This window comes from Coloeus monedula (genome assembly GCF_965178545.1).
Source record: "Coloeus monedula genome assembly, chromosome: 3".
Lineage (NCBI taxonomy): Eukaryota > Metazoa > Chordata > Aves > Passeriformes > Corvidae > Coloeus > Coloeus monedula.
Window position 1 is genome coordinate 104,707,122 of NC_138783.1, and position 21,229 is coordinate 104,728,350.

A 21,229-nucleotide genomic window follows, 5' to 3' on the forward strand; every position below is an offset into this window, starting at 1 on the left:
TCAACAGATAGAATTAAGTGTATTTTCCTGTCCTGGGCTGTTAAATCCCTCAATCAAGTTTTTGTTACAGTCATCTAGGCTAAGGGTATCACTGGACATCTTGGAGTAGGTAGCTTGGCCTGTGAAATCCAAGAGGTCTTCAAGAGCCTTGGCATTACTTGTCCCATTTTGGTCCAAAGAAACACCTGGCATGAGTTCATTCATGGGTGAATATTCAGGGATGGAGATGAGTTCTTCTTTTGAAACCGGGCTGAACAAAAAATAAGGGAAAGAAAGATACAGAATAAGGTATGTATAACTTTTCATTAAGTGACAATCAAATTAAACCTCTGACTGTTCAGAAACTATCACTCATCTTAAGGCAGCTGCAGCAAGCCTTTACATAAAGAATGTCTTAGTCCAAAGAAAAAGATATTGCCCTGTTCAGGATGGAAGGTCAAAGCTAACCTATGTCCCTTAATGATTAAGGTTTGGTGTAGCTGTGTGACATGAGCACTCATCTCCTGAACCCACATCTCTGGCAGGTTACTGAACTGCGTTTACTGATCATTATTTCAGCCCCTGCACCATTCCTTTACATAAATGTTTACTGCACCTTTTACATTACTGTCCTGATCCTGCAAACACTTAAAACATTTCACAACTTAAATAAAAAGTTGCTTCTTAAGATCTTATGATATACTTCAGACATAGAAATCCCATAATTAAATTTAAGAAATGCTGCAACCAGCCACTTTGCTGACACTAGCAAGGCTAGTGCATTTTAGTTTGGAGAAGAGAAGGCAGAGTAAGGCTTTCACAGCCATTTCTAAACCATGATGTAGTGGTGGATGAGTTGAGGGCAAAACTATTGTGCATGAAATCCTGCAACACAAAATGTAAGGGGTGCCCAATGTCACCAGTAAGAAACTGGGCTTAATAGGGATCAAAGAACAAAATCTACCCAGTGAGACAGTACTGTACAGCTTGCTTCCAGGAGAGGTCCTGGACACAAACATCAGCAGGTAAAAAAAAAAGAGTTGGATAAACTCATGGACAACATGTCAGCCAGTGGCCACTTACAAGGCCAAGGCAGAGTTGCACCCTCAATATCCCTAAGGCAACACTTCAGTGTCACCTTGGATTGCAGGAAGTGGTGGGCTCAGGTGCTCTCCCTCACTAGTTTTTCTTGCTGATATTCTCTGAAACCAAACAATGGGCTACATGGACTTCTAACCTGTCCCAGTAGGGCATTTTCTACATATTTATGCATATTTGTTGAAAATACAGAAACAGTATGAGAGGTTCAACTGGCTTACTAATTAAAGGAGAAGAGCATAAAAATTCCATGTTTAAAATTCAGACTTAGCTTTGTGTTAGCAGCCTTAAATTAACTCCGATGTACAAAAATATGTAAATAAAAAAACTTAAATTAAAAATCCTTCTTTTCTGCACGTCCTGCCATCAAAATGTGAGAGTATTTAAAATCACAAAGTTATTAGTTGATTTCTACACATTTCTACTTGTTATGTACTTAAAATTCTAAATCCATTATTTTCTTTATTCTGTTTGTATGGAGGCAGAAATGCTCATGCCTCACAGCTATGCAGCCAAATTAAAAAATGGTGCCATCAGAACAATATCTACAGTAGCTGCTTTCACAAAACAGTCTGAAAGGTTTGGGCAAACTTGCATGGAATCCATAAGTAAGGACTGCAGAAGGATTTCAGAGTCCTCTCTCCCAAATATGTGAGAGTGAGATGAGGTTCTGTGGCTCTTGTCTCAAACATCCTGGCAGAAGCAGAGCACACCCAGCAAACACCCAGCTGCCACCCTGGGGAGGATGTGAGAAGCAAAGCAGTAAAGTATTAACAAACAAAACCCAAAATCCTGTGTCTCATGAGTTGCACAACCCCTATTGGTAGATCTGGTCTGTACCTCACATCCATGGACTGAACCTCATCTGCTGAATCTTCCATGCTGTTAGATTTCCCATCAACAGCTTCCAGCTGAATAAGTCCTGAAACTGACTTCAGTCCATTAGTTACTACATCTTGGGAAGGGATTACAGAAGCAGCACTTTCTAAGCTTTTGTTTTTCAGGCAGGTCGCCAATCCATTGATTTCTATAAAGGAAGGTTAGAAATTATGACAGGAGAAACTTCATTATTTAAATAGTTTTACCTTATATATTGAGTAGAAAGGAAGACTAACAATGCAGTAGAGACTCAGTTTAATCCATGACTCATCATACTATACTGTCATTCCTCTATTCCACTCCAAAACTGTTCTTTATGCTACATTTTTTAAATTTGAGGAAATAGGAAGAGAATACTTTATCTTTTATGTCCTGTACTAAAAACTTTAGCCTGGGGAAGCAAGCAAAATACAGATAAATGTCAGATATGCATATTTTATTTAATAGTCCTTTAAATAAATACGCTTTTTTTCTATAAAGTCTAATTAAATGTAAAATTTAGAGTCATACTATGAAAAGCTTGGTTGTATGCAAAGATTTTCTGCCTACAAAATTTGAAGGTAGATTGCAGCAATCAAACATATTGGCAGATTAGAACTTTTCATTTACAAAAATGCTACATCAGGTACTAAAATGGAGGAGCAACTTTATTCTGCTTTTGCTCAAGTGGCAAAGCAAAGCTGTCTCTGGTTTCTAACATTTGTCACTGATGCAAATGTAGCTGTTCTTTTTGAGATGAAAGCAAAGAACTTATGATAATACACAGTGCTCTGCCTCAGATCAAAAAATTCTGAAGAGAACCAACTGTGAAAATAGGTCAGAAAAAGATGGCAATTTTTACCTGGCTTGTTGAGAACAAGGACCTTTGGTTGCTTTTCCACATTCAAAGTTGATGGTATCTCCAGTTTTGGCTCTTCCTTCTGAAATCAAGTAATGACTCAGCTGTATTAGAGAGAGGACTGTAACCTTCATGGAACTAGCTGGACTCAAAACTTGTGAGACTGCCCAGGGCCACAGGGTGACAAAGACCATGACCAGCAAGACAGGACTTTTTTTCCCTTTTTAGTTAGGCATAGCATTTTTCTTAAATTCAAAAAGAAAACATTCTCTGAAAGTTAACTGAACAAACAGTTTCCTTTGTAGGTTAGAAATGAAAACCTGAGTGTCACTTCTTAGCTGGACACAATTGCCTTCTTTTTAATCCTACATTCCTGACAGGCTTAACAGAGAGCTCAGTAACTAACTCACTGGCTGGTACAAAGCAGGAAGACACATCAACAGCAGCAAACATTACAGCTCCAGCATCCAGGAATGTGCTGTTGCCCCTTGCTAGATAGTGAGGGGGTTACCTGCAAAAGCTGCATAAAAGCTGTGTCTCTGTGGCAGTGACTGCGACACAGCAACAGTCACTCTCAGTTTGAAATGCATCTAAAATTTGGGTCTGGAGTGTACCTAAGTACACTTACTAGGATGGAACTACCCTACAATTTCATTTCCACATATGAAAATAAAAAAATCCACATACTGTTTCATACCTTTATTTCTGGGGTTTCACTCTTCCTTGTTCTCTTCATTATTTCATCTATTCTCTATAAAGCAAAATAAATCTGAGGATGAGATGGCGGACAGAATATGTAACACAAGAGACAGAAAGGGGAAAAACAGACGAAAAGAAACTTTTCTTTACTGTCATGACATGATCTCTGCCTATCTTGAAAAAGGGAGAACAAATAAGAAAAATAAAGAAATGAAAGATAAAAAATATCTTGGAGCTGGCTTTCATCTATCATGTATCTTACAGAACATTACTTTCTCAGTAGATGCACTTTAGAAACAAGCATTTTAATACCAGGTGTTTGCAGTTATGAGTTATGCTCAGTTCTGGAACAAGACATTTGTTTAAAACCAAGTGTGGTTATTTTAATCTAGTTGCTTTTCCAACTATTTCCAAACAGTTCCTTTAAAAATAGCTATCCTTTTTGGAAAAGAAGGGCAAAATGAAATATCTTAAGTTATTCTTACTGGAAACGTGTAAGGCATCATCTTAAAATACTTTTGTTTTCCTTCTTTCTTCATTATAAAAAAAGGAAATTATTTGAGATGTAAAACACTTTGGTTTGGTATTCTAATCTGCAACTGCATCGTGCCTCTAGTTCAGTGGTGAACAGTTTAAAACCTATTGGAATAACATACATGGATAGATGACCTTTTGTAACCAGGCAGGGGTTCTGCAGCTGTTCTCTCTTTCCTGCCACACAGCTGTAAACGAAGCTAATTTATGCAGCTTCAGTCACTTCCATGTGCAGCAGTGGCCAGACAGACCTGCTCCTCTGCATAATGCAACCAGAGACAGCCAGGTGGAGGAAAAGGTGCTTGTTACTCACAAACTTTCTCAATTAATGACACAGAGCTTTTGTTGAGTAAGTTTTAAACAAAGTCACTCATGTTTCTCAGTAGTTTGTGATGTCCTGGGTTGGGCAGCCATCGACATTTGCCTTGGCATGCCATTCCCTGTTTGTCTCAGGCATTTAACTTTTCAGGCAGAGGCTGGCTCTGTGTTTGGTCAGTGCCCAGTAGAAAGTCATTTGCCTTAGGCAATTCCACTTTGTTACAAATTTTGATGTCCATGTTCCCCTAACAAGGCAAGTAGTAAATACTAAGTTTGGCATAACTATTCACCTGTAATCCCTCCAGATTATTGTTAGTAGATACTACTGGGTGCTTCCTGGGTTATGTATTTAAACAAGAAATGAAATAGTTATCCCGAGATGCAAATACCCACCTTCTTCCGCTCCAGCCTTTCTTGCTCAATTTGCTGCATGATTTGTTCCCTTTCAAGACGAAGTTGTTCAGCTGCCTCACGGGCTTTGATTTCTGCTTCTTCCCTCTAATTAAAATGTGTAAAATATCTTAGGGTCATTATTTATCTCGGGCAGACTACCAAATATTAAGAAGTATTTTTTTACATGTATCAAAATTTCGCATTTCTGTTTGAGGTGATACCTGTTTCTCAAGTTTGGCTTGGAGCTCTTTTTCTTGCTTTTCCTTTAGCATTTTTTCTTCCTCAGCTCTTCTCCTGGCTTCCTCTTCTGCCTTTTTTCTAGCTGCCTCTTCTTCACGTTTTCTTTCCTCCTCCTTCTTACGAGCTTCTTCTTCCAGACGAAGTCTTTCTTCTTCTGCCTTTCTTTTCTGTTCTTCTCTTTCAAGCCTGCAAAAAATACAACAGAAGGTTTAAAAGGCTTCATTGAGAACATGCTCAATATTCAGGTTGCTATCAAGCTTTTACTCCAATCTTATTTTTAATGCCTAAAATATTGCATAGAAGTTATTATTTCCATTGAAAAAACATGTGTGATTAAAGAAAAGATTTCTATTCAAATTTCAATTAGAGTGTCAATAACAAAATTAAGTTTCAAGAATAAAGACATCCCTCTTCCCCTGTACTTGACACCCAGAATGAATACTGGTATCTATAAATAAGCAAATTCTTCTATCCTTTGCTTCATCTGAAGATAAATAAATGGGATGAGTAGCAGCAAAGTCCACAAAACACAGTGGAACACTGGAAGGAGTGGGTCTAAATTCCACCTGTGTTGTTCCCTGGCCCACTGAGGGACATCATGCTCCTTAAGAGTTGTTCTGCAAATGATCGTTCTTACCATTCTATCAGGGCCAAAATGGCAGGAGCTGGTCATTCCACTCCCACCCCACCGTGTTTTTAACAAGAAACACCAAACTTGAATCTAGACATGCAGAATTAGTGATTTACTACTATGGGTTTGAAGGAAGTGCATGATTTACTGACACTTGCAACCAGCATCCCATGCAGAGGGCCACCTAAAAGCCTGTTGCCAGAATATAACCAGAACTTCACTGCTCAGACACAGCAACCTTCATTCTGCCACACTCAAAGCCCTCAATGCCTGCAACAGAGTTGGGCATGAAGATGAACTTCAGGTTAATTATGAATGATTCAAGCCTTACCATTTAATGCATATCCTGCTGCTGCAAGACTGTTCCTGCTACATGATCTAGCTCAATTTAAAGGCACCTCAAATATTTTTTTACCATGTAAAATACTTCAGGTATGTCCAGACTGAAGTGTGCAGTACACTTCAGCATGGACATGCCTAAAGTATTTGGAAAAGTAATAGTTTATTCAGGGTTCTCTTGAAGAGGCCAAATTATTATTTTCCAACTTCACTAGTCATACAGACTGCAAAGGACACTAATGAAACATGAGTCTGAAATTGAAGAAATTAACAAATACATGTAAACTCCCACTTGATTCCAAAATTTCCACAGTTCCAGGCATCTTCAGTGATACAGGTTCAACTACTAGGTAATAACTTTCACAAAGCAATAGAGATACCTTTCCCGTTCTTCTCTTTCCTGTCTCTCCCTTTCCTCTTGTTCTTTTTGCAGGCGGGCCTGTCGTCTTTTTTCAGCTAGAATTTTTGCAGCTTCTTCTGCATCACTTGTTCCTGCTGTGATCTTCCCTAGGAGAAGATAACCAAGGGTGGAAAGTCAGGCAGGGAACAAAGAGTGTGTCCAGAAATTCCAGGTTTGTACAGAGGCTGAAATGAGCCTGGTTCAGAGTGGTAAGACACCTTTTTAAGAGCACACTTCAGCATTTTCAGCAGAGAGAAGATGAAATAGATAAGGGCATCCCTGGATGTCAGCATTTTCACATCCTCATTAACAGTGAGGTACATTAGTGAAAACTATGTATTTACAGGTTCCAGTATGTATCTTTACACATTCTCATAGGCCTATAACTGAGCAGCTTCATGAAAAGAACCGCTCATCACTGTTGAAAAGTCTCAGGGTCCCAGGATATCTTGCAGTAACATCCTGCAGTAAGGCTCACCTTCACTGGTCTCAGCCTTTCCAGCAGAGGGCAAGTGCTTCTCAGGAGCCACCTGGCCCACGTCATCAGTGCGTGCTCCTGGGGACTTCAGGTGACTGACATTTTCTTTCTCCTTGTCTGCTTTCTTTTTAGGTGTTTCCTGGCTGAGATTGGAAGTGGCACGATGCTTCACAGGAGAAGCTGGATATTGTTTGGCATTTTTAGGAGACTGAGGATAAGTCTTTGCAACTGTCCTGATGAGGGAAAACAAAAATGAAAACAGGCCAGATGTTACACAGCTTGGAATCAAACTCCATCTTCACACTTCTCATGCTTTCTTGTCTCTGGCTACAGAGGAGTATCAGCTGTTTTGCACAACACTGAAAAGAACCACCTGGATGCAATCAGAACTTGAAATGCATGGAAATTACATGGAAGTGCACATGATTACAGAAAATTCTCATTAAAATAAACCAGTAACACTGTCTAAGGTCTAGGTGAGAGATAGGAAATTGTGGACTACCTAAACCAATGATTTTAGTAATTACCATTTCAAAAGAATTCTGTCAACATTACTGTTTCTACACTCCTTCTCAACATGTAAACCAAAGCTATGGCTGCTTTCTGTCTGTAGAAATTAAAATGAGCTACAGTGTGCTGCTTTCATCTGAATACCACCTTGCCAACCATGGTCTTTTTCTCATAGTATCTGATTTTCCAAAAAATCATCAAATACCACTATGTACAAAGGTAAGGCTGGGTACCACAGAAAGAGACAGAACTAATCAAACCATTATATCATCAGCAACACTGTTTGAGGTAGTGCTTTTCTCAGCACCAACACAACAGACTCCAAACTCAACCCCTGTAGACTTTCACAAGCTGCACTTGTGGTGATGGTGATGCACAGCAGCAACGCAGCCCACTGCTCATCTGGCTGTTGCACACTTCAGGTGAAATGATAACCCTGAAGTCAGTTCTGGGAAAGTGGAAGGGTAAAGATACCTGATATTCACTAAAAATAGTTGCACATAAAGAGAACAGATACCAGGAAACATAAAACTACACACAAACACCATTCATTATTTATGTAACACCAGTAGCTAGCACTTGTAACGTTAAGAAAGGCTGGGATGTGTGACTAAGTACTAAAAGAATCAAGAGATTACAATCTTAAAATAATGATTTATGTGAGTCTCACTAGAATAAATTATCTTACATTAAAGTGAACATTACACATGTATTTCTAACCTTCTTCCTGGATATGCAATTATGATATAAATGTACTATCCCATATCACTTTTTTCATCTACACAATATAGAGTTTAATACACTATAACATGTTTTCTGGACTATACACTCATTCTGGCAGACCACAAGCATGAAAAACATGAACAACAGCTGAAAACTAATGGACTGGAGTGGCAAGTTTTGTATAGATCTAGCTATAGTATTGTGTGGTTGGAGACTATTATAACCAGAACAGCATTTGCATTACAGAGCAGACAATAAAAATAAGATGTCTTTCAACTCCTCCCCAAACTCATGAATTCTGTAGAAGAAAGGGTTCTTTTCTACCATAGGAGACTGCATTTGAAAGAGGTTGAGACATCACAATGCAAGGAGCTCACTCAGAGCTGCCTGGTTTGTGGGGAGGAAAACGCTGCAGAGTATTGCACCATCCCTACTTTCTTACTCCCACTGAAGAGCCACTACAGACTCCAAAAGCCCTTGGGCTGCAGGAAGAGTAGCACCCAACTAAATTGGAAGTTCATCTCAGGTACCCCCTGCCCGCAGGCCCAGGAGCTCCCTGTCAGCTCAGGTCCTTGCCCTTGGTCCTTGCCTGAGCTCAGCTCTAGGTAAGCCAGTTCTTCTTAGCTTCCTAACCTGCTGATCCTGACATGATGTCCTGGCTTGTCCTTGGACTTGCCTCAGTCAGGCCTTTGTTGGTGGTCACTGGGCTCTTGGTTGACGCTGGTCACCATCACCAGACCTACCCTGGTCACTTCTTTCGTCTGCTATGGGATGGGGTGCTGTGGGCAAGGTCCCTGTCCTCATTTGTCCTGCTGCTACCCATGCATCCTGCTGTTCTGTGACAGAAACAGGCTTTGGAAGATGTCAACAGGCAAGTCTGTTTCCAGTTCTTGAAAAAAACAGCAAAGGGAGAAGCCAATGAAATTGGCTGGTGTTGACCAAATCTGGTTTTAGCATTGTCTTTAGATTCCTCTTTAGGATATAGATGGATTTCCAGGTCCTTCTGAAGGCAAAGGCAGATTTCAAGGCCCCGTGTACATCTCACACACGTGTACATCTCACACACGCCTCATCATTGCAGTCATTTCCAACTGCACTTCATAAAAATATAATTGGTAAATAAAAAGAAAACATTTTCCTCCTGTTTTTCTGCAGCACAGAGGGTGCTTCTTGCTAATTAGACACTTCTTCAAAGCAGAGTCCCTTCTTGCTGCCTTTGGTTTACATTTCCAACTTTACCACACGTTCCTCGCAATGCTTTTGATTTAACTTGTTGTGACAGAAGGAGCAAAACAGGCTAATAACTAAGGCTGAGTCATTCTCAGTATTAATACAGAAGTAATTGTTCCCTAATAAAGACAAGACAATTAAAGAGGTCGATAGGAAGGAGTCTAGTCATGACAGTCACATATCTTGCACTGCATAGGCATTAGAGCAGACTGGCTGTACAACTTAGCTGGTGGATTAGAAACGTGCTGAATGTGTTATTTAGGTACTGCATCTTTGAACTTTTAGACCTACAGTATTTTTTTTTTACGGCTCTTGGACCAGAAGAATAAGAAAATAGTAGAGTTTGCTTCATATAAAGTAGCTAAAAGTGAGAAGAATAGAAAACACTGATTACTGCAAGGATGAGAATAGTGCAGTGTGTGGAGTGCAAAGCTGAGAAAGTCCATCAGGAATATTTTTTCAGAATTTTTGTATCATTTACTGGATACCAGTAGAAAGTATTAAATCAACATTGTTTCCCCCCTTGTATTTAAAACATATTCTCAACTTAGCATCTTTAACATTTCTTGACACAGGGAAAGAACACTCCTTCTAAATAATACTTAAGTTATGCTGCTTTACATCAGAAAGGGCCAAACTTGATTATGAAGACAGAAAAATGGAATTATTAAGAAAAAAATTTATAATCACTTGTATAGGAGCCTGTTTAGGTTTAAACCGTGATAAGAAAGTGGGAAACACAGAATCATGCCTGATAAGGATTAGAGAGTTAAGATGACAAATCACTAAAATCCAAGAAGGGGTAGCATGCCAGTTGTCAGACAGCTCACTCATTCTCAGTAACTGGATTTCACAGGGGAATACAGAAGTACCAGAAGTACCTTCCTCCCTCCAAGAATACATTAATTTTCTGACCTAACTGCCCTGAGCTGACATAGGGGCAGCAGCATGTAAGAAGTTGCCTCCCACATGCACTGCTAGAACATCTATCAGGTGTGAGGATCCACTGGCTCTTAATTACAATGGCTCCTATTTAATTATGAAAGGGATAGTCCATTCTGCAGAACAATGTCCCAGGAAGAGCATATGAGGGGTTCTGAGCTTACTTTTGCTAAGCAGAGAAAATAAAGTACATGCAGCACACAAATCAGAGGTCACATCCAGCTCTGGCCATAAACAGCAGGGCAGAGAACAGCACGCTCTCCTGAAAAGCCACCTACATGACAGGTCACTGGTTATGGCTGTCCACGAGATGGACTGTAAATCAGAAATCTGCAGCAATGCCAGAGTGGCAGTATTTTTCCCCTTTCTCCCCATTAATTCAACAAAAACTCTGCTGAAACCACACCAAGGATCTGCATGTTCTCAAGCCTGCTTTCTGACATTGCTCTGATCACAAGCTAATTCTGGGTTCTGACATTTTCGCTCTATCTGTAACACTTTCTCAAAAGCAGTTTTCTTTCACTCTTAGTTTTGATCTTTTGTAGCCAAAGACAGATTCATTTCTCTTTTACATTTCTTAAAAGAGAATAAACTCAGCATAGGTCTGTAGAATAGAGTTTTGAATAGCTGCGTTATTACAGGTGTTTCAAAATCTTGAATTTGCCCATTATCTAGGTAACTGCTGAAAAATCCCTCAAAATACTCTTGATTCAACATTCTACCCATTGTTTTTATCTTTCCAAGTCAAAACAATAACCAAAAGTAGTAAAAGTAGCACATATGAAATAAAATCTAAAATAGGCCACTGCAGGACATAGAAGCTACTTCTGTGGGGAATTCACCACATGCAAACACCTTTCCAATAACTCATTTTTAAACACTTTACAAGTTTGGGGAGCTTTTTTTGTACTACTCTATGTTCATATTCTGTCAGTATTCTGCAATTTGACTGAGCATGCATATTTCTGATGTCAAAAGTGTCAGGGGGCTGTCACCTAAAAGACCCACCAAGTGAGGGGTTCAGTAAAAGCATGAGCAAAGGACAATGACCAGCCTGGGATCTGGAAAGGAAACATGAACCACAACCCATCAGCACCACTACAAACACTTTTCCCTTCCCCCTTTCTCCTTCTCTCATGAGGTAATGCTTTGGCAAAAGTATGTGACACAGAGGCTTGTCAGAGCCTTCGATTTTTATTCATTGGCTTATGCTATGGTTCATCTGAAGACACCTAAAACTAAATCCTACTCCTTGATTCAGTCAGGTGCCACTGATTTATTTTAGGGACTATTTACCCAAAGACATGTGAAGGACACAGGCTTTATTGCCTTCCTGATCTATAAGAAAGCACACTTACCTATTCTCTGAGGGATACTGCAAGAATAAACTGATTAATGTATAGATCTTTGAAGATAAAGCATAAAACAAAAAATTACCCAAAGCCCTCATCCTGTTATTATTGATCTTGTGAAAGATCTGAAGAAAAGGAGCACTTTACACCATCAGCATCCAATAGCAATTGAAAAAAATTAAAGACAATTTCTCAATTATTCCAACTCTCTAATCCATTAACTTTCATCTTTGTCAGCTGATCCACATTAAGATTCAAAATAATTGTTTTGGATTCCTTTCTGTGACATTTCTTGATGTATTTACTTTTCCAAATAACTTCAAGTTTTGAATTCCTTTCCTGCTTTTAATTGTTGTTCAACATATTTTTTTTCCCTTTTCTCCTTTTTACATCCATATCTGTTGACTCATTTTCTCTCAGATGCTATGTTTTTGGGCTGACCTTTTTTGCTTTCTCAGCAAAATTTGCACATTCAAAACATTAGTATTTTATTTATGTCATTACTGCAGCTCTCTTCTGCCATTAATCACTGTGTCTCTTCAGGCTGAAGTTTTATTGTCTTGTTTGATCCTGTGTCAGTTACTTTACCATGATAAAAACAGCTTTTTATTTAATAAATAATGAAATAACATATTAAGGAGACAAGTTACTGCCAGTCCGAAACAAAGATGACAACTGTGAAGAACTAATAACTAGAACAATACCAAAAAAACTTGAATGCCAAGTCACACATTCTTAGAAAAGAAATGCATACAGCTAATTGGCATCTAAATCACTGGCCATACTTGATTCTTTCCTCAACAGCTTTAGAGGTTAAGGTGCTATGCAGGATCACTAACTACTACTGCTGTACAATATGTATTCTTATTTCTTCCAGGGTATTTTTTTCAGTCATATAATGTGCTAGAAGGAGAAAGATTAAACTTGTAAAAGATCATTAGGTTTGCAAGGAGAACAAGTATTTGTATACATATTTAGTCAGATTAAAATTATACTTAAATGTCAGATAATGATCTTGCTGGTCAGTGGATTTAAATAAAGGCAGTAAGACTTTTGGAACTTTATCTGGAGCTTTATCTCTTAATTTAAATTTATTTGGAGCTTTATCTCTTAATTTAAAATTAACAGTGGAATTTGAGTTGTATGAAAAATGCATATACTATATTATCACTATTATTATCTATATATAATAATACAATATGGTGACTAGGGCATCTTTTTTATTTTAGAATTATGAGGGGAAGTTTTTAAAGTGCTGAAGCAGAACTCTCTGCAATCAGTAATAAACATGGATTTAAACTTTATTTACTGTATCTCTCATAAGGTCAAGGAGGGTGTTCTAATCGGGCCACATTAAGATTAAATGCTCGGTAATACATTTCTAGCCATGGTCAGAATCAGATTCCCTTGAGAAGGCGAAGGAGGAAGAAAAAAAGAGATCACTACTATGGCTCACAATCACAGAGAAACCCACCAGCAGGCTTCTTAATTCCTCCACACAGCATCTGTTTCTTCCTCTAAAGAGTATTCCTTACAGGCATGAAAACATTTTTCTGTACTAAGGTTATCATAATTTGCACCTCTGGGAAGAAAAGTTCTCCATCATTTCCTAATATTTTATGGAAATTAGTGCTACAAATTAAGACTGGGCATACATTTTTCATGAAGCACTAAAGAGCTGTCTCCCAAGAACTTTTTCTTTCAACCACTATGATGCTCTACACTAAACTGCACCTGCCCAGCAAGAAGCACTTGATTCCCAGTTATTCATTTCCCACCAATCATTTTGCTTAACTAAATGTGTCTCTTGGTTTGTCTCTTATACTGGCTGAACAAACTGAAAAATGCATTCTGAGCAGGGAGTATCAGTACTTACAGAATAATGTACAGTTTTAGAGCTTAAACTTTTTATTTACTTTACATTGCAGAGTGCCACTAGACAATGATCTGCTCAAAACTGTAATAAGAAAGCTGATTGTCATTAACATTGCATTTCATTCAATTTTTGCACAAAATGGATGTAGTTCATACCACAGACTCTGATGAATTACATATTTAATACTGGAAGTCTGAGAATTTGTAGCCTTACAATATGAACCAAAAACTGCAGTGTCCCAGTTACATGCAAAGGGATGTCTAAACCAGAAAGAATGCCGAGAGTCAGATGGTTTCCTTATGTTGTCTAACATCAGATTCATACACAAAATCATCCCCCACTAAAGGGCTATGCTCTCAGAGTTGAAACAGAAAAGGAACACCAGCTGGTTTTTCAGGCAGAAGAAATTTGTCAGAAAGGGGATCATCAAGCCTGGTTCAAAATACAGCCAGCTTCAGATTAAAAAAGATAAATAAATAAGACAATTTTCAAGACACAAGTGGAACCCACAAACAGGGTCCCAAAAAAACCCCAAACCAATCAACCAGCCAAAAAAATCAGGCAATTACTGTAGACCAGGACTACTTTAGCATACTCCTACATTAGAGCCAGACTTAATACTCGGTTCTAAGAAACCTGGAAACCCATTTGCTTAGACTTGAGTTGCAAGCTGTGGTACACATAACACAGTTTTCAGCAAAAGACAATCAAGAAAAGCAAGTCAGTTGCCAGTAAGCCCAGATATGCTATAGGTCCATAGCTCTGCTTAAAAAAAAAAAAAAAAGAACAAAAAGCAACAAAACCACAGCAAACAAAACCTTTGCAAATGAGCAAAGGTTAAAACCAATGGTTTGGATGACACATATGTAAGTGTATTTATGGGACCAGATGGTCATGCCAACAATAGGAAATGCATATATTAAATGCTGGAATTTCTAGTTAGTATTCATGATGAGTGCATTTCTTCACATTAGGCAGTTTCTTCAAAGTTGAACAAAAAAACCATATTTAAAAATACATGTGAAATAAAATTTCACATGAATTATGAAATGCACCATAGTCTCAAGACTGAGGAAAGGTAGAGGGAAGTGTCTCTAGTGGGCACTAACACAATATTACAGATATCAGATTTGTTATCTACACCTCTCTCTCCTCTCGCCCATATGTGTGTATGTATAAGTAAAATTAACTAGATTTTATACAACACTTCAAAGGAAGTTCCTCAAGAATCTATGCCTTATTTACAGGTAATGAGAGGTTCACAGGTATTAGTTCACTAATGAGAAATGCATACTTAGGTGTTGCAGGTGATGCAGATCTTCTGGACATGGAAGCAGGAGAATCAGACCTTCTTAGAGGAGATCCCATACCAGATGATGAACCAGGTGTTGCAGGTCGCTTCTCCTTCTTTATCTTCTCAGTCTAGAAGCACAGTTCGTTTTAATTTTCATAGTTAGGATCAATAAATCAAAAATGCATTTGATTGTTTTATTAGCAAGATGGCATATAAAGAGATTTGTGTGACATACTTGCAAAAGCTTCTTAAACAGCCGCCCACAACTGAGGTGCTATTAATAGTTCTTTATTTTACACAGACATAGCACACACCCACTTCTGTCTTGCACGGACAGAGCATGCCAAATTGCAGATAAATAATACCACATCAGAGCCTGTACAAGAGGCCTCTTGGGAGGAGTGGTGACACTGGGTGGAATCTCCAAAATCATCCATATGCCCCTGTTTAGACATGATCAGCAGTGCAAACAGGCACCTCACAGAAATGTTGCTGCATGCAACACTGAATCACACCTAAGACTGACATTACAGGAATCTTTCCTCCCAGCTTTGGGTCTCTCATTTGCAGCTAATTTAGATGGCATGAATTCCCCTATCATTAAGTATTACAAGATACAGGACTTTATGTGAATTTTACAGCCCTAACATAGATTTTTTTAAAGCATGTTTTAAACTGTGTAGACTCAGTGAAGGTGAGTGATTTGCCTTTTCTTTTTTGTAAACTACGGTGGATCGATAATGCATCTTTTAAGCAAACAGCATTAAAAATGTCCACAAAGAGAGTTAAAGCAATTGATGTAAAACAGAGGCATTATCAATACACTTAGAGAGTTTCTGAAATATATGAAGCTTGCTCATTAACTAGCAAGAGTGGATAGTCATACTCAGGGGGGAATTCTATTTGTCATCCTCATTCCCAGAAGTTACAAGCAAGTCCAAAACCATACACTTCAATGCCTCGGTTCTCTGAAAATAAGGGTGTTGGTGTTCCAGTACCAGCACTCAACACTGATTCCCAGGAGGAAGAAGATATTGAAATGCTCCTTAACAGGAGCACAAAGGCAACAGGTGTTGGCATGGCTTACTTCCCTACTGCTGTTTCTTATAGCAGGGGAAGCACTTCATTTGTATTCATGCAAAGGGAAAGATAACAAGCAGAAGCTGCATCAGTTTACCCAGCAGTGAAATCAAAACCATTACAAACTCACCTGAGTAACTTCAGCTGCAGGTGCCCCTTTCATGGCATTGACAGCGGAGGGTGAAGTTGCCTTCTTCCTGTCGGTGCTTCGGGTGGGGGAAGGCTTGTAGGGAGATTTAAGAGGACTAGCTGGTGCTACACGAGGACAGATATGGAATACTAAAGAGTTATAGTACAATAGCAAGAGCAAAAGGGAGCACAGATAGAAGTAAAGGAGGGGAGAAAACAGCATACTTTTATGTTACAATGTTCAAAGGTAGTTTTAAAGTGTTTTTTAGTGTTTCAAAATATCACATATGACGCATTCGAGATGATCCTATGTTTATTAAAAATGTCTCTACTGAAACACTTTACAAGATTTAAAAAAAATTATCTCTAAAATATTTCTCTCTTACTCATATACCTTTTGAATCACCTGACTAATACTGTGACTCTTTTTTCTTCTAAGAAGTCCAGCTGCCTTTGCATATGATAAAAAAGTAAGCAGATAATTCTAGCTGGGTGACTTTCGAAAACATACTGCAAAACAGGAAAGGTGACAGAAGCATAGGGAGTTTTGTTTTGTCTTTTTTAAAGCCTAACATGCAAAGGCTCTGAAATACCTTAATTACTTTCCCAAATAATACTTAATTTAAAAAACTAACAAAAAAATCCTCCAAACCTAAACTAAATGCTGCTGTAGGTATTTCAGTTATTGTTACTTGAGGGAGACATCAATTTGAGTGTGACACATACATTACAGCTTACAGGGCAAGTCCTTTTTTTTATTTGCAATATGAACAGGATTTTTTTTAAATGGGATATTTTACTCTTGATTTTGCTCATATTGCCTTCTAAGATGAAACTTTCACATACATATAGAACAATCAACAGAGTATATGTTTTATCAATAAGACAGACACTAATTACAATCAAGTGATAGTGTTTCCTATCTTAGTCAACTAAAGCCAAGAAGGATATTGACTTTGAAAAAGTAGTAATTATGCACTAATGTAAAGAAAGTCACATTCCCAAATTTTTCTTGGAGGCAGCCCTAACAAGTTTTTTCTGAAGCCTTTTTGTATGCTTTAAAGTTTAACTGGACCTTTGTATTCTTTGACCCACTTCCCAGCCAGTTGGCATAAGGTCACTGAATATTAAGAAAAATGTTTAGAAACTTAAAAGCTGACTAAGGGAAATATTTTTACTTCAACTGTTAAAAGAATTAATCATGTGTCCAGTAACAACTGTTTGCCTGACTGCCTTGACTTGGAGTGACATTAATAATGTGTTGCTGTAGAGTCTGAATTTGAGGTTCCTCATTTCTAAGCTTATAGAAAATGCAGTAGCAGAGCAATTTTGACCCCAGCATCACGACAGGAGGCACAGTATGAGCTCTTGGAAAGGAAGAATCCTCTTCCCTGTTCAGGAAGCTACTTCTATGGTGAGAAGTACATAACAAATGGGAGATCTCCCTCAACTATTTTGCTGGCAATTACTGACAAAATGTTAATGGCCACTCTGAGATTGTTGTTTGCCATCTGTGCTACTGCCTGATTGCCTTGTGAGGAAATGACAAGAAGATGCTTGTTCAAAATGCTGTTCCCAAAATCAGCTGCCCTGTTTCAGCTTAGTGAAAAAGCAGTTTGCAGAACAAATTGTAGCCCTGTCAGACATGCCAGTGTGTTAAACATCCTGTGATAAAGAGAGATAAACCTGAGAGTTTACAAACAAAATAAATGAGCAAGGACAAAAGTCATCCTTACTAATTTCTTTGATATCAAATACAAGACAGAAAACATCATCCATAGGTGGCCTCAGCAATTCAGCTCAAAATCATAAGGAGAATGTACTGATCTAATTTTGACTTGGGTTTTGCTCACTCTTGGCAGCAGTTGGTCTCTGAGCAGTAAGCAAACTGGGAACTTTCTCAAGTACTATATGACAACATTTCTGCTTCCAGTAGAGGCTGCTTTTAATGCAGAAACAAGGCAAGCAATTTTAGAGGCATTCAATATCAATGTCCCTATGCACTGAACAGAGAAGTAACACACAAGCAATTCATTTTTAAATAGCTTTGTACTAAAAGCACAGATACAGAACCTAAGCCAATTTTAACCAAGATGTGTGAAAACATTCATCATAAAGATGATCAGTCTTTTATCATCTAAACAGTTTAATCCTGGAAAAGTGTTTCCTTTTGCAGACAGGCATTTGGGTGTGTGCTTTGCGGTGCTTTTTTGTTTGTTTGTTCTTTTAAAGTAAAAAGGGCTGTTAAACTTTTGTCTCGTTTCAGCCCATGCTATGACCAGGTATGGCTCTATAAGCAGAAACTACTCAAAGTCAGGCACTTCCAGGACTGGAAACATTATTTTTGTAGATGTTTGCAATATAATGTTTTTATTAGACTATCCTTTACACACAGGAATGGTAACTATCACCCCTTAAAGATCAATAATTTCTGGAACTGACACCTTCCTATCAATATTGTTCTTTCATATGTGTATGTACACCTATATATATATAGATATAAAAATACACACAGTCACACACAGGCAGAAAGATATTTAACAGCTAGGAACTGGAACCCTGGTAAAAATAATTAAGGCTCAATGGTGCACTGGGATTTTTGTTCTACGTACTATTTTGGGTATGACAGGGCTGACATTAATAAATCAATCAAAGCCTCCAAGAGTTGTCACATCCTTGTCTAAAAACATGTTTGTTAAACAAATATATTCATTTTTTTATAGTCTCCAGTTTTAATGTTTTTATTTTTTTTTTCTAAAACAGATATTCAGAACAGCAAAGACAAGAAAATGTCCTTTTCAAAGATTTTAAATAGACTGCTGTCTGAAACAACTTAGTTCATCATTGATTTTGTACTATCCTGTAAATTGTCATTTGTTTCATAGTACTCCATTTCTTTCAGCAGCTACACAAATGCAGCTAAAACATATCTCAATGGTTTCAAAGTGAGGAAGTCACATTTTTACCTGGAGTATTGTACTGCTCAGAAAGCATTAATGTACTTCTGCTTCTGGCTAGAGATGACTGTGTGGGAGTCAGCAGTCGAGAAACAATAAAGTTTTCCATTGGACTAAGATGCATGCGGTGAGCTGAAGGATGGGAGCAAATAAAATAAAATTTAAAATGCAAAGAAATAAAACAATGTTACATTAAAATAACTGAAACGAAATGATGAAATGATTAAATGAAATGACAAAAAAACCTTGAAGCTTTTGGTATTTAAAATATTTGAAGATAATTATCATTTCCTCTGGAAAAAACCTTCTAATTTCTCTATTAAGTTCACCTTACAATACATACAGTAAGGTTAAGATTGTGTTGTATTTTGGTTTTACTCAGAGGCATGTTCCATTCTGCAAAATGGTTACTTTCATGACTCAGCACGAAAAAGGTTTGTCTTCTTCCCCAGTAGGAAAGGTAAAACACTTGGAAGAACAGTGCAGCTGCTCACTAATGTGCCACCCATACAGGGGTTGCATTTAAAATCTGCCGTCTCACCATGTTACGTAAGTCTTATTTATACAATATGCCTGCATTACTTCCTACTCCATAAATATAAGTGTCAACTATATAAGACATATTTATAGATGGTCCTATTACATGTATATATAGCCATCTGTCATAATACCCTCAAAGCTACTGATGAGCTTTCCTTAAGCAATTCAAAAATTTTTATTCATAATAAATTTACTTTTTCATTCTAGAAACAAGCCTTCATAGTAATTTATTTCAGTAAATATATTTTTTTTTTCCCATTAGACTTTAAAAAAAAGGGGTAGAAGCAAAAAAAGCAGACACAAAATAAACCTAAAAAAATCCAAAGAGTTCACAGTGAGATAAACCCTTCAGTCCTCTTTGTAGTGTTTAGCAACCACTAATCCTACAAAATGATCATCTTTTGCGGAGTCTCTTGAGGATCAGTGTTTCATAAGAAATTAAAGGGCTCCACAACTCTGGTCACCAGATTGAAGTCTCCCAGGTGGCTCATCAGACGTACTCCTGCCTACGGTACATCCCATATCTACTGTCAAGCCACACCTTTGGTTTGCTTGTATTTCCTTATTTTGCTAGAAGGTCACAAGCAGTACAGATATAGGAAATGGCTGTAGTCGCAGCCTGTACTTACAGCCCTGTTTGCTGGAGTATCAAAAGTTGAAAACGAATCAGTAAAAATCCCTCAGCATTTGTTGCTGGACTATGATTTCCAGCTCAGCAGGACAGCCTTGGGACAGGCTGCAGAACCAGGTTATTGTATAATACAGAACCTTGCAGATGTTTGAGTTCCTTTGAATAACAGACATAAGCAAACCACAAAGCTACATGGACCAGAAAGAAGTGCTTTAAGCAGAAGGAGAGTTTATGCTGGCAGGAGACCAGCACATTCACTTGCCTCTGTCGGGGGAATGTGTTATGGCCGCTGTGGAGGACGAGAGGCGTTTACTGATTGGCGACTCCATTTGCTTTGGCAGATTCATTGTAGAAGCTGAAAGTTTGTCACACGCTGCAGAGAAACGCATTGAAGATATTTGTATTCACACCACAGTGTTGATAAACTCCAAAAATTAACCTTGCATTTGTACTTGTGGCCCTTGCCACTGATCATAGCACTGAATTAGGCATGAGGTGAGCTCTTTCTGAGCACTGAGGACCAGCACCCTATGACACATGCTTTGGCATGCAACTTTTCTGCTTGTGAATTTAAAATTCCAGTTTTCTAACAGCCTGTTTTTTATACTGACACTGGCAAATAATTATATATCAGGTCTGAATGAGTGAAGCTATTCTGATACGAGATACTTAATACCAGCACAAGCATAAAGTTACCCAAACAAAACGAACTGCACACCTGACAACTCTGAACTCATCTTCATTCCCCCTCCCCTCTATCTTCAGTCTGGAAGAGCTGGGGATCACATCAGATACCACTCCAATAAGAAAATGAAATAACCAAAAGTTGTGCATCTGTATGAAACCCCACTCTTGTAATGACTGAGCTGGCATCAGCCATTTGTCTTTATCTTTTTGTGCTGGAGAAGAATTAAAAAAAAAAAAAAAATCAAAAAGACAACTCAGTTTTTTTGGTACATTTTTCTTCTGAAATACTATTTGACAAAGTCTGCTTGAGCAAAATACCCATTTCCTACTTTGGCATTTATTCAACTAAGTGAAAGAGAAATGCTACTCAAGTTATTACTACAGAGTACTAGTACATAATGATCACTGTATGATACTCAGAAGCTAAAAGCAGAGATGCTTTGTCCCCTATA

The 21,229-nt window shown here is 38.1% G+C and overlaps 1 protein-coding gene across 1 annotated transcript in view; it reads right to left on the minus strand.

Annotated features, from left to right (window-relative positions):
* MAP7D2 (MAP7 domain containing 2) overlaps positions 1–21,229 on the minus strand; it is a gene marked incomplete at both ends in the record, with an annotated part of 82,897 nt that continues 61,668 nt past the window's right edge. The window contains 12 exons of the mRNA XM_082278118.1: positions 1–250; positions 1,918–2,104; positions 2,798–2,876; positions 3,492–3,545; positions 4,739–4,843; positions 4,960–5,164; positions 6,329–6,455; positions 6,827–7,059; positions 14,754–14,881; positions 15,964–16,112; positions 18,929–19,051; positions 20,353–20,463. Of these exons, the coding sequence (XP_082134244.1) occupies positions 1–250; positions 1,918–2,104; positions 2,798–2,876; positions 3,492–3,545; positions 4,739–4,843; positions 4,960–5,164; positions 6,329–6,455; positions 6,827–7,059; positions 14,754–14,881; positions 15,964–16,112; positions 18,929–19,051; positions 20,353–20,463 (1,751 nt within the window). The remainder of the gene's footprint in view (positions 251–1,917; positions 2,105–2,797; positions 2,877–3,491; positions 3,546–4,738; positions 4,844–4,959; positions 5,165–6,328; positions 6,456–6,826; positions 7,060–14,753; positions 14,882–15,963; positions 16,113–18,928; positions 19,052–20,352; positions 20,464–21,229) is intronic.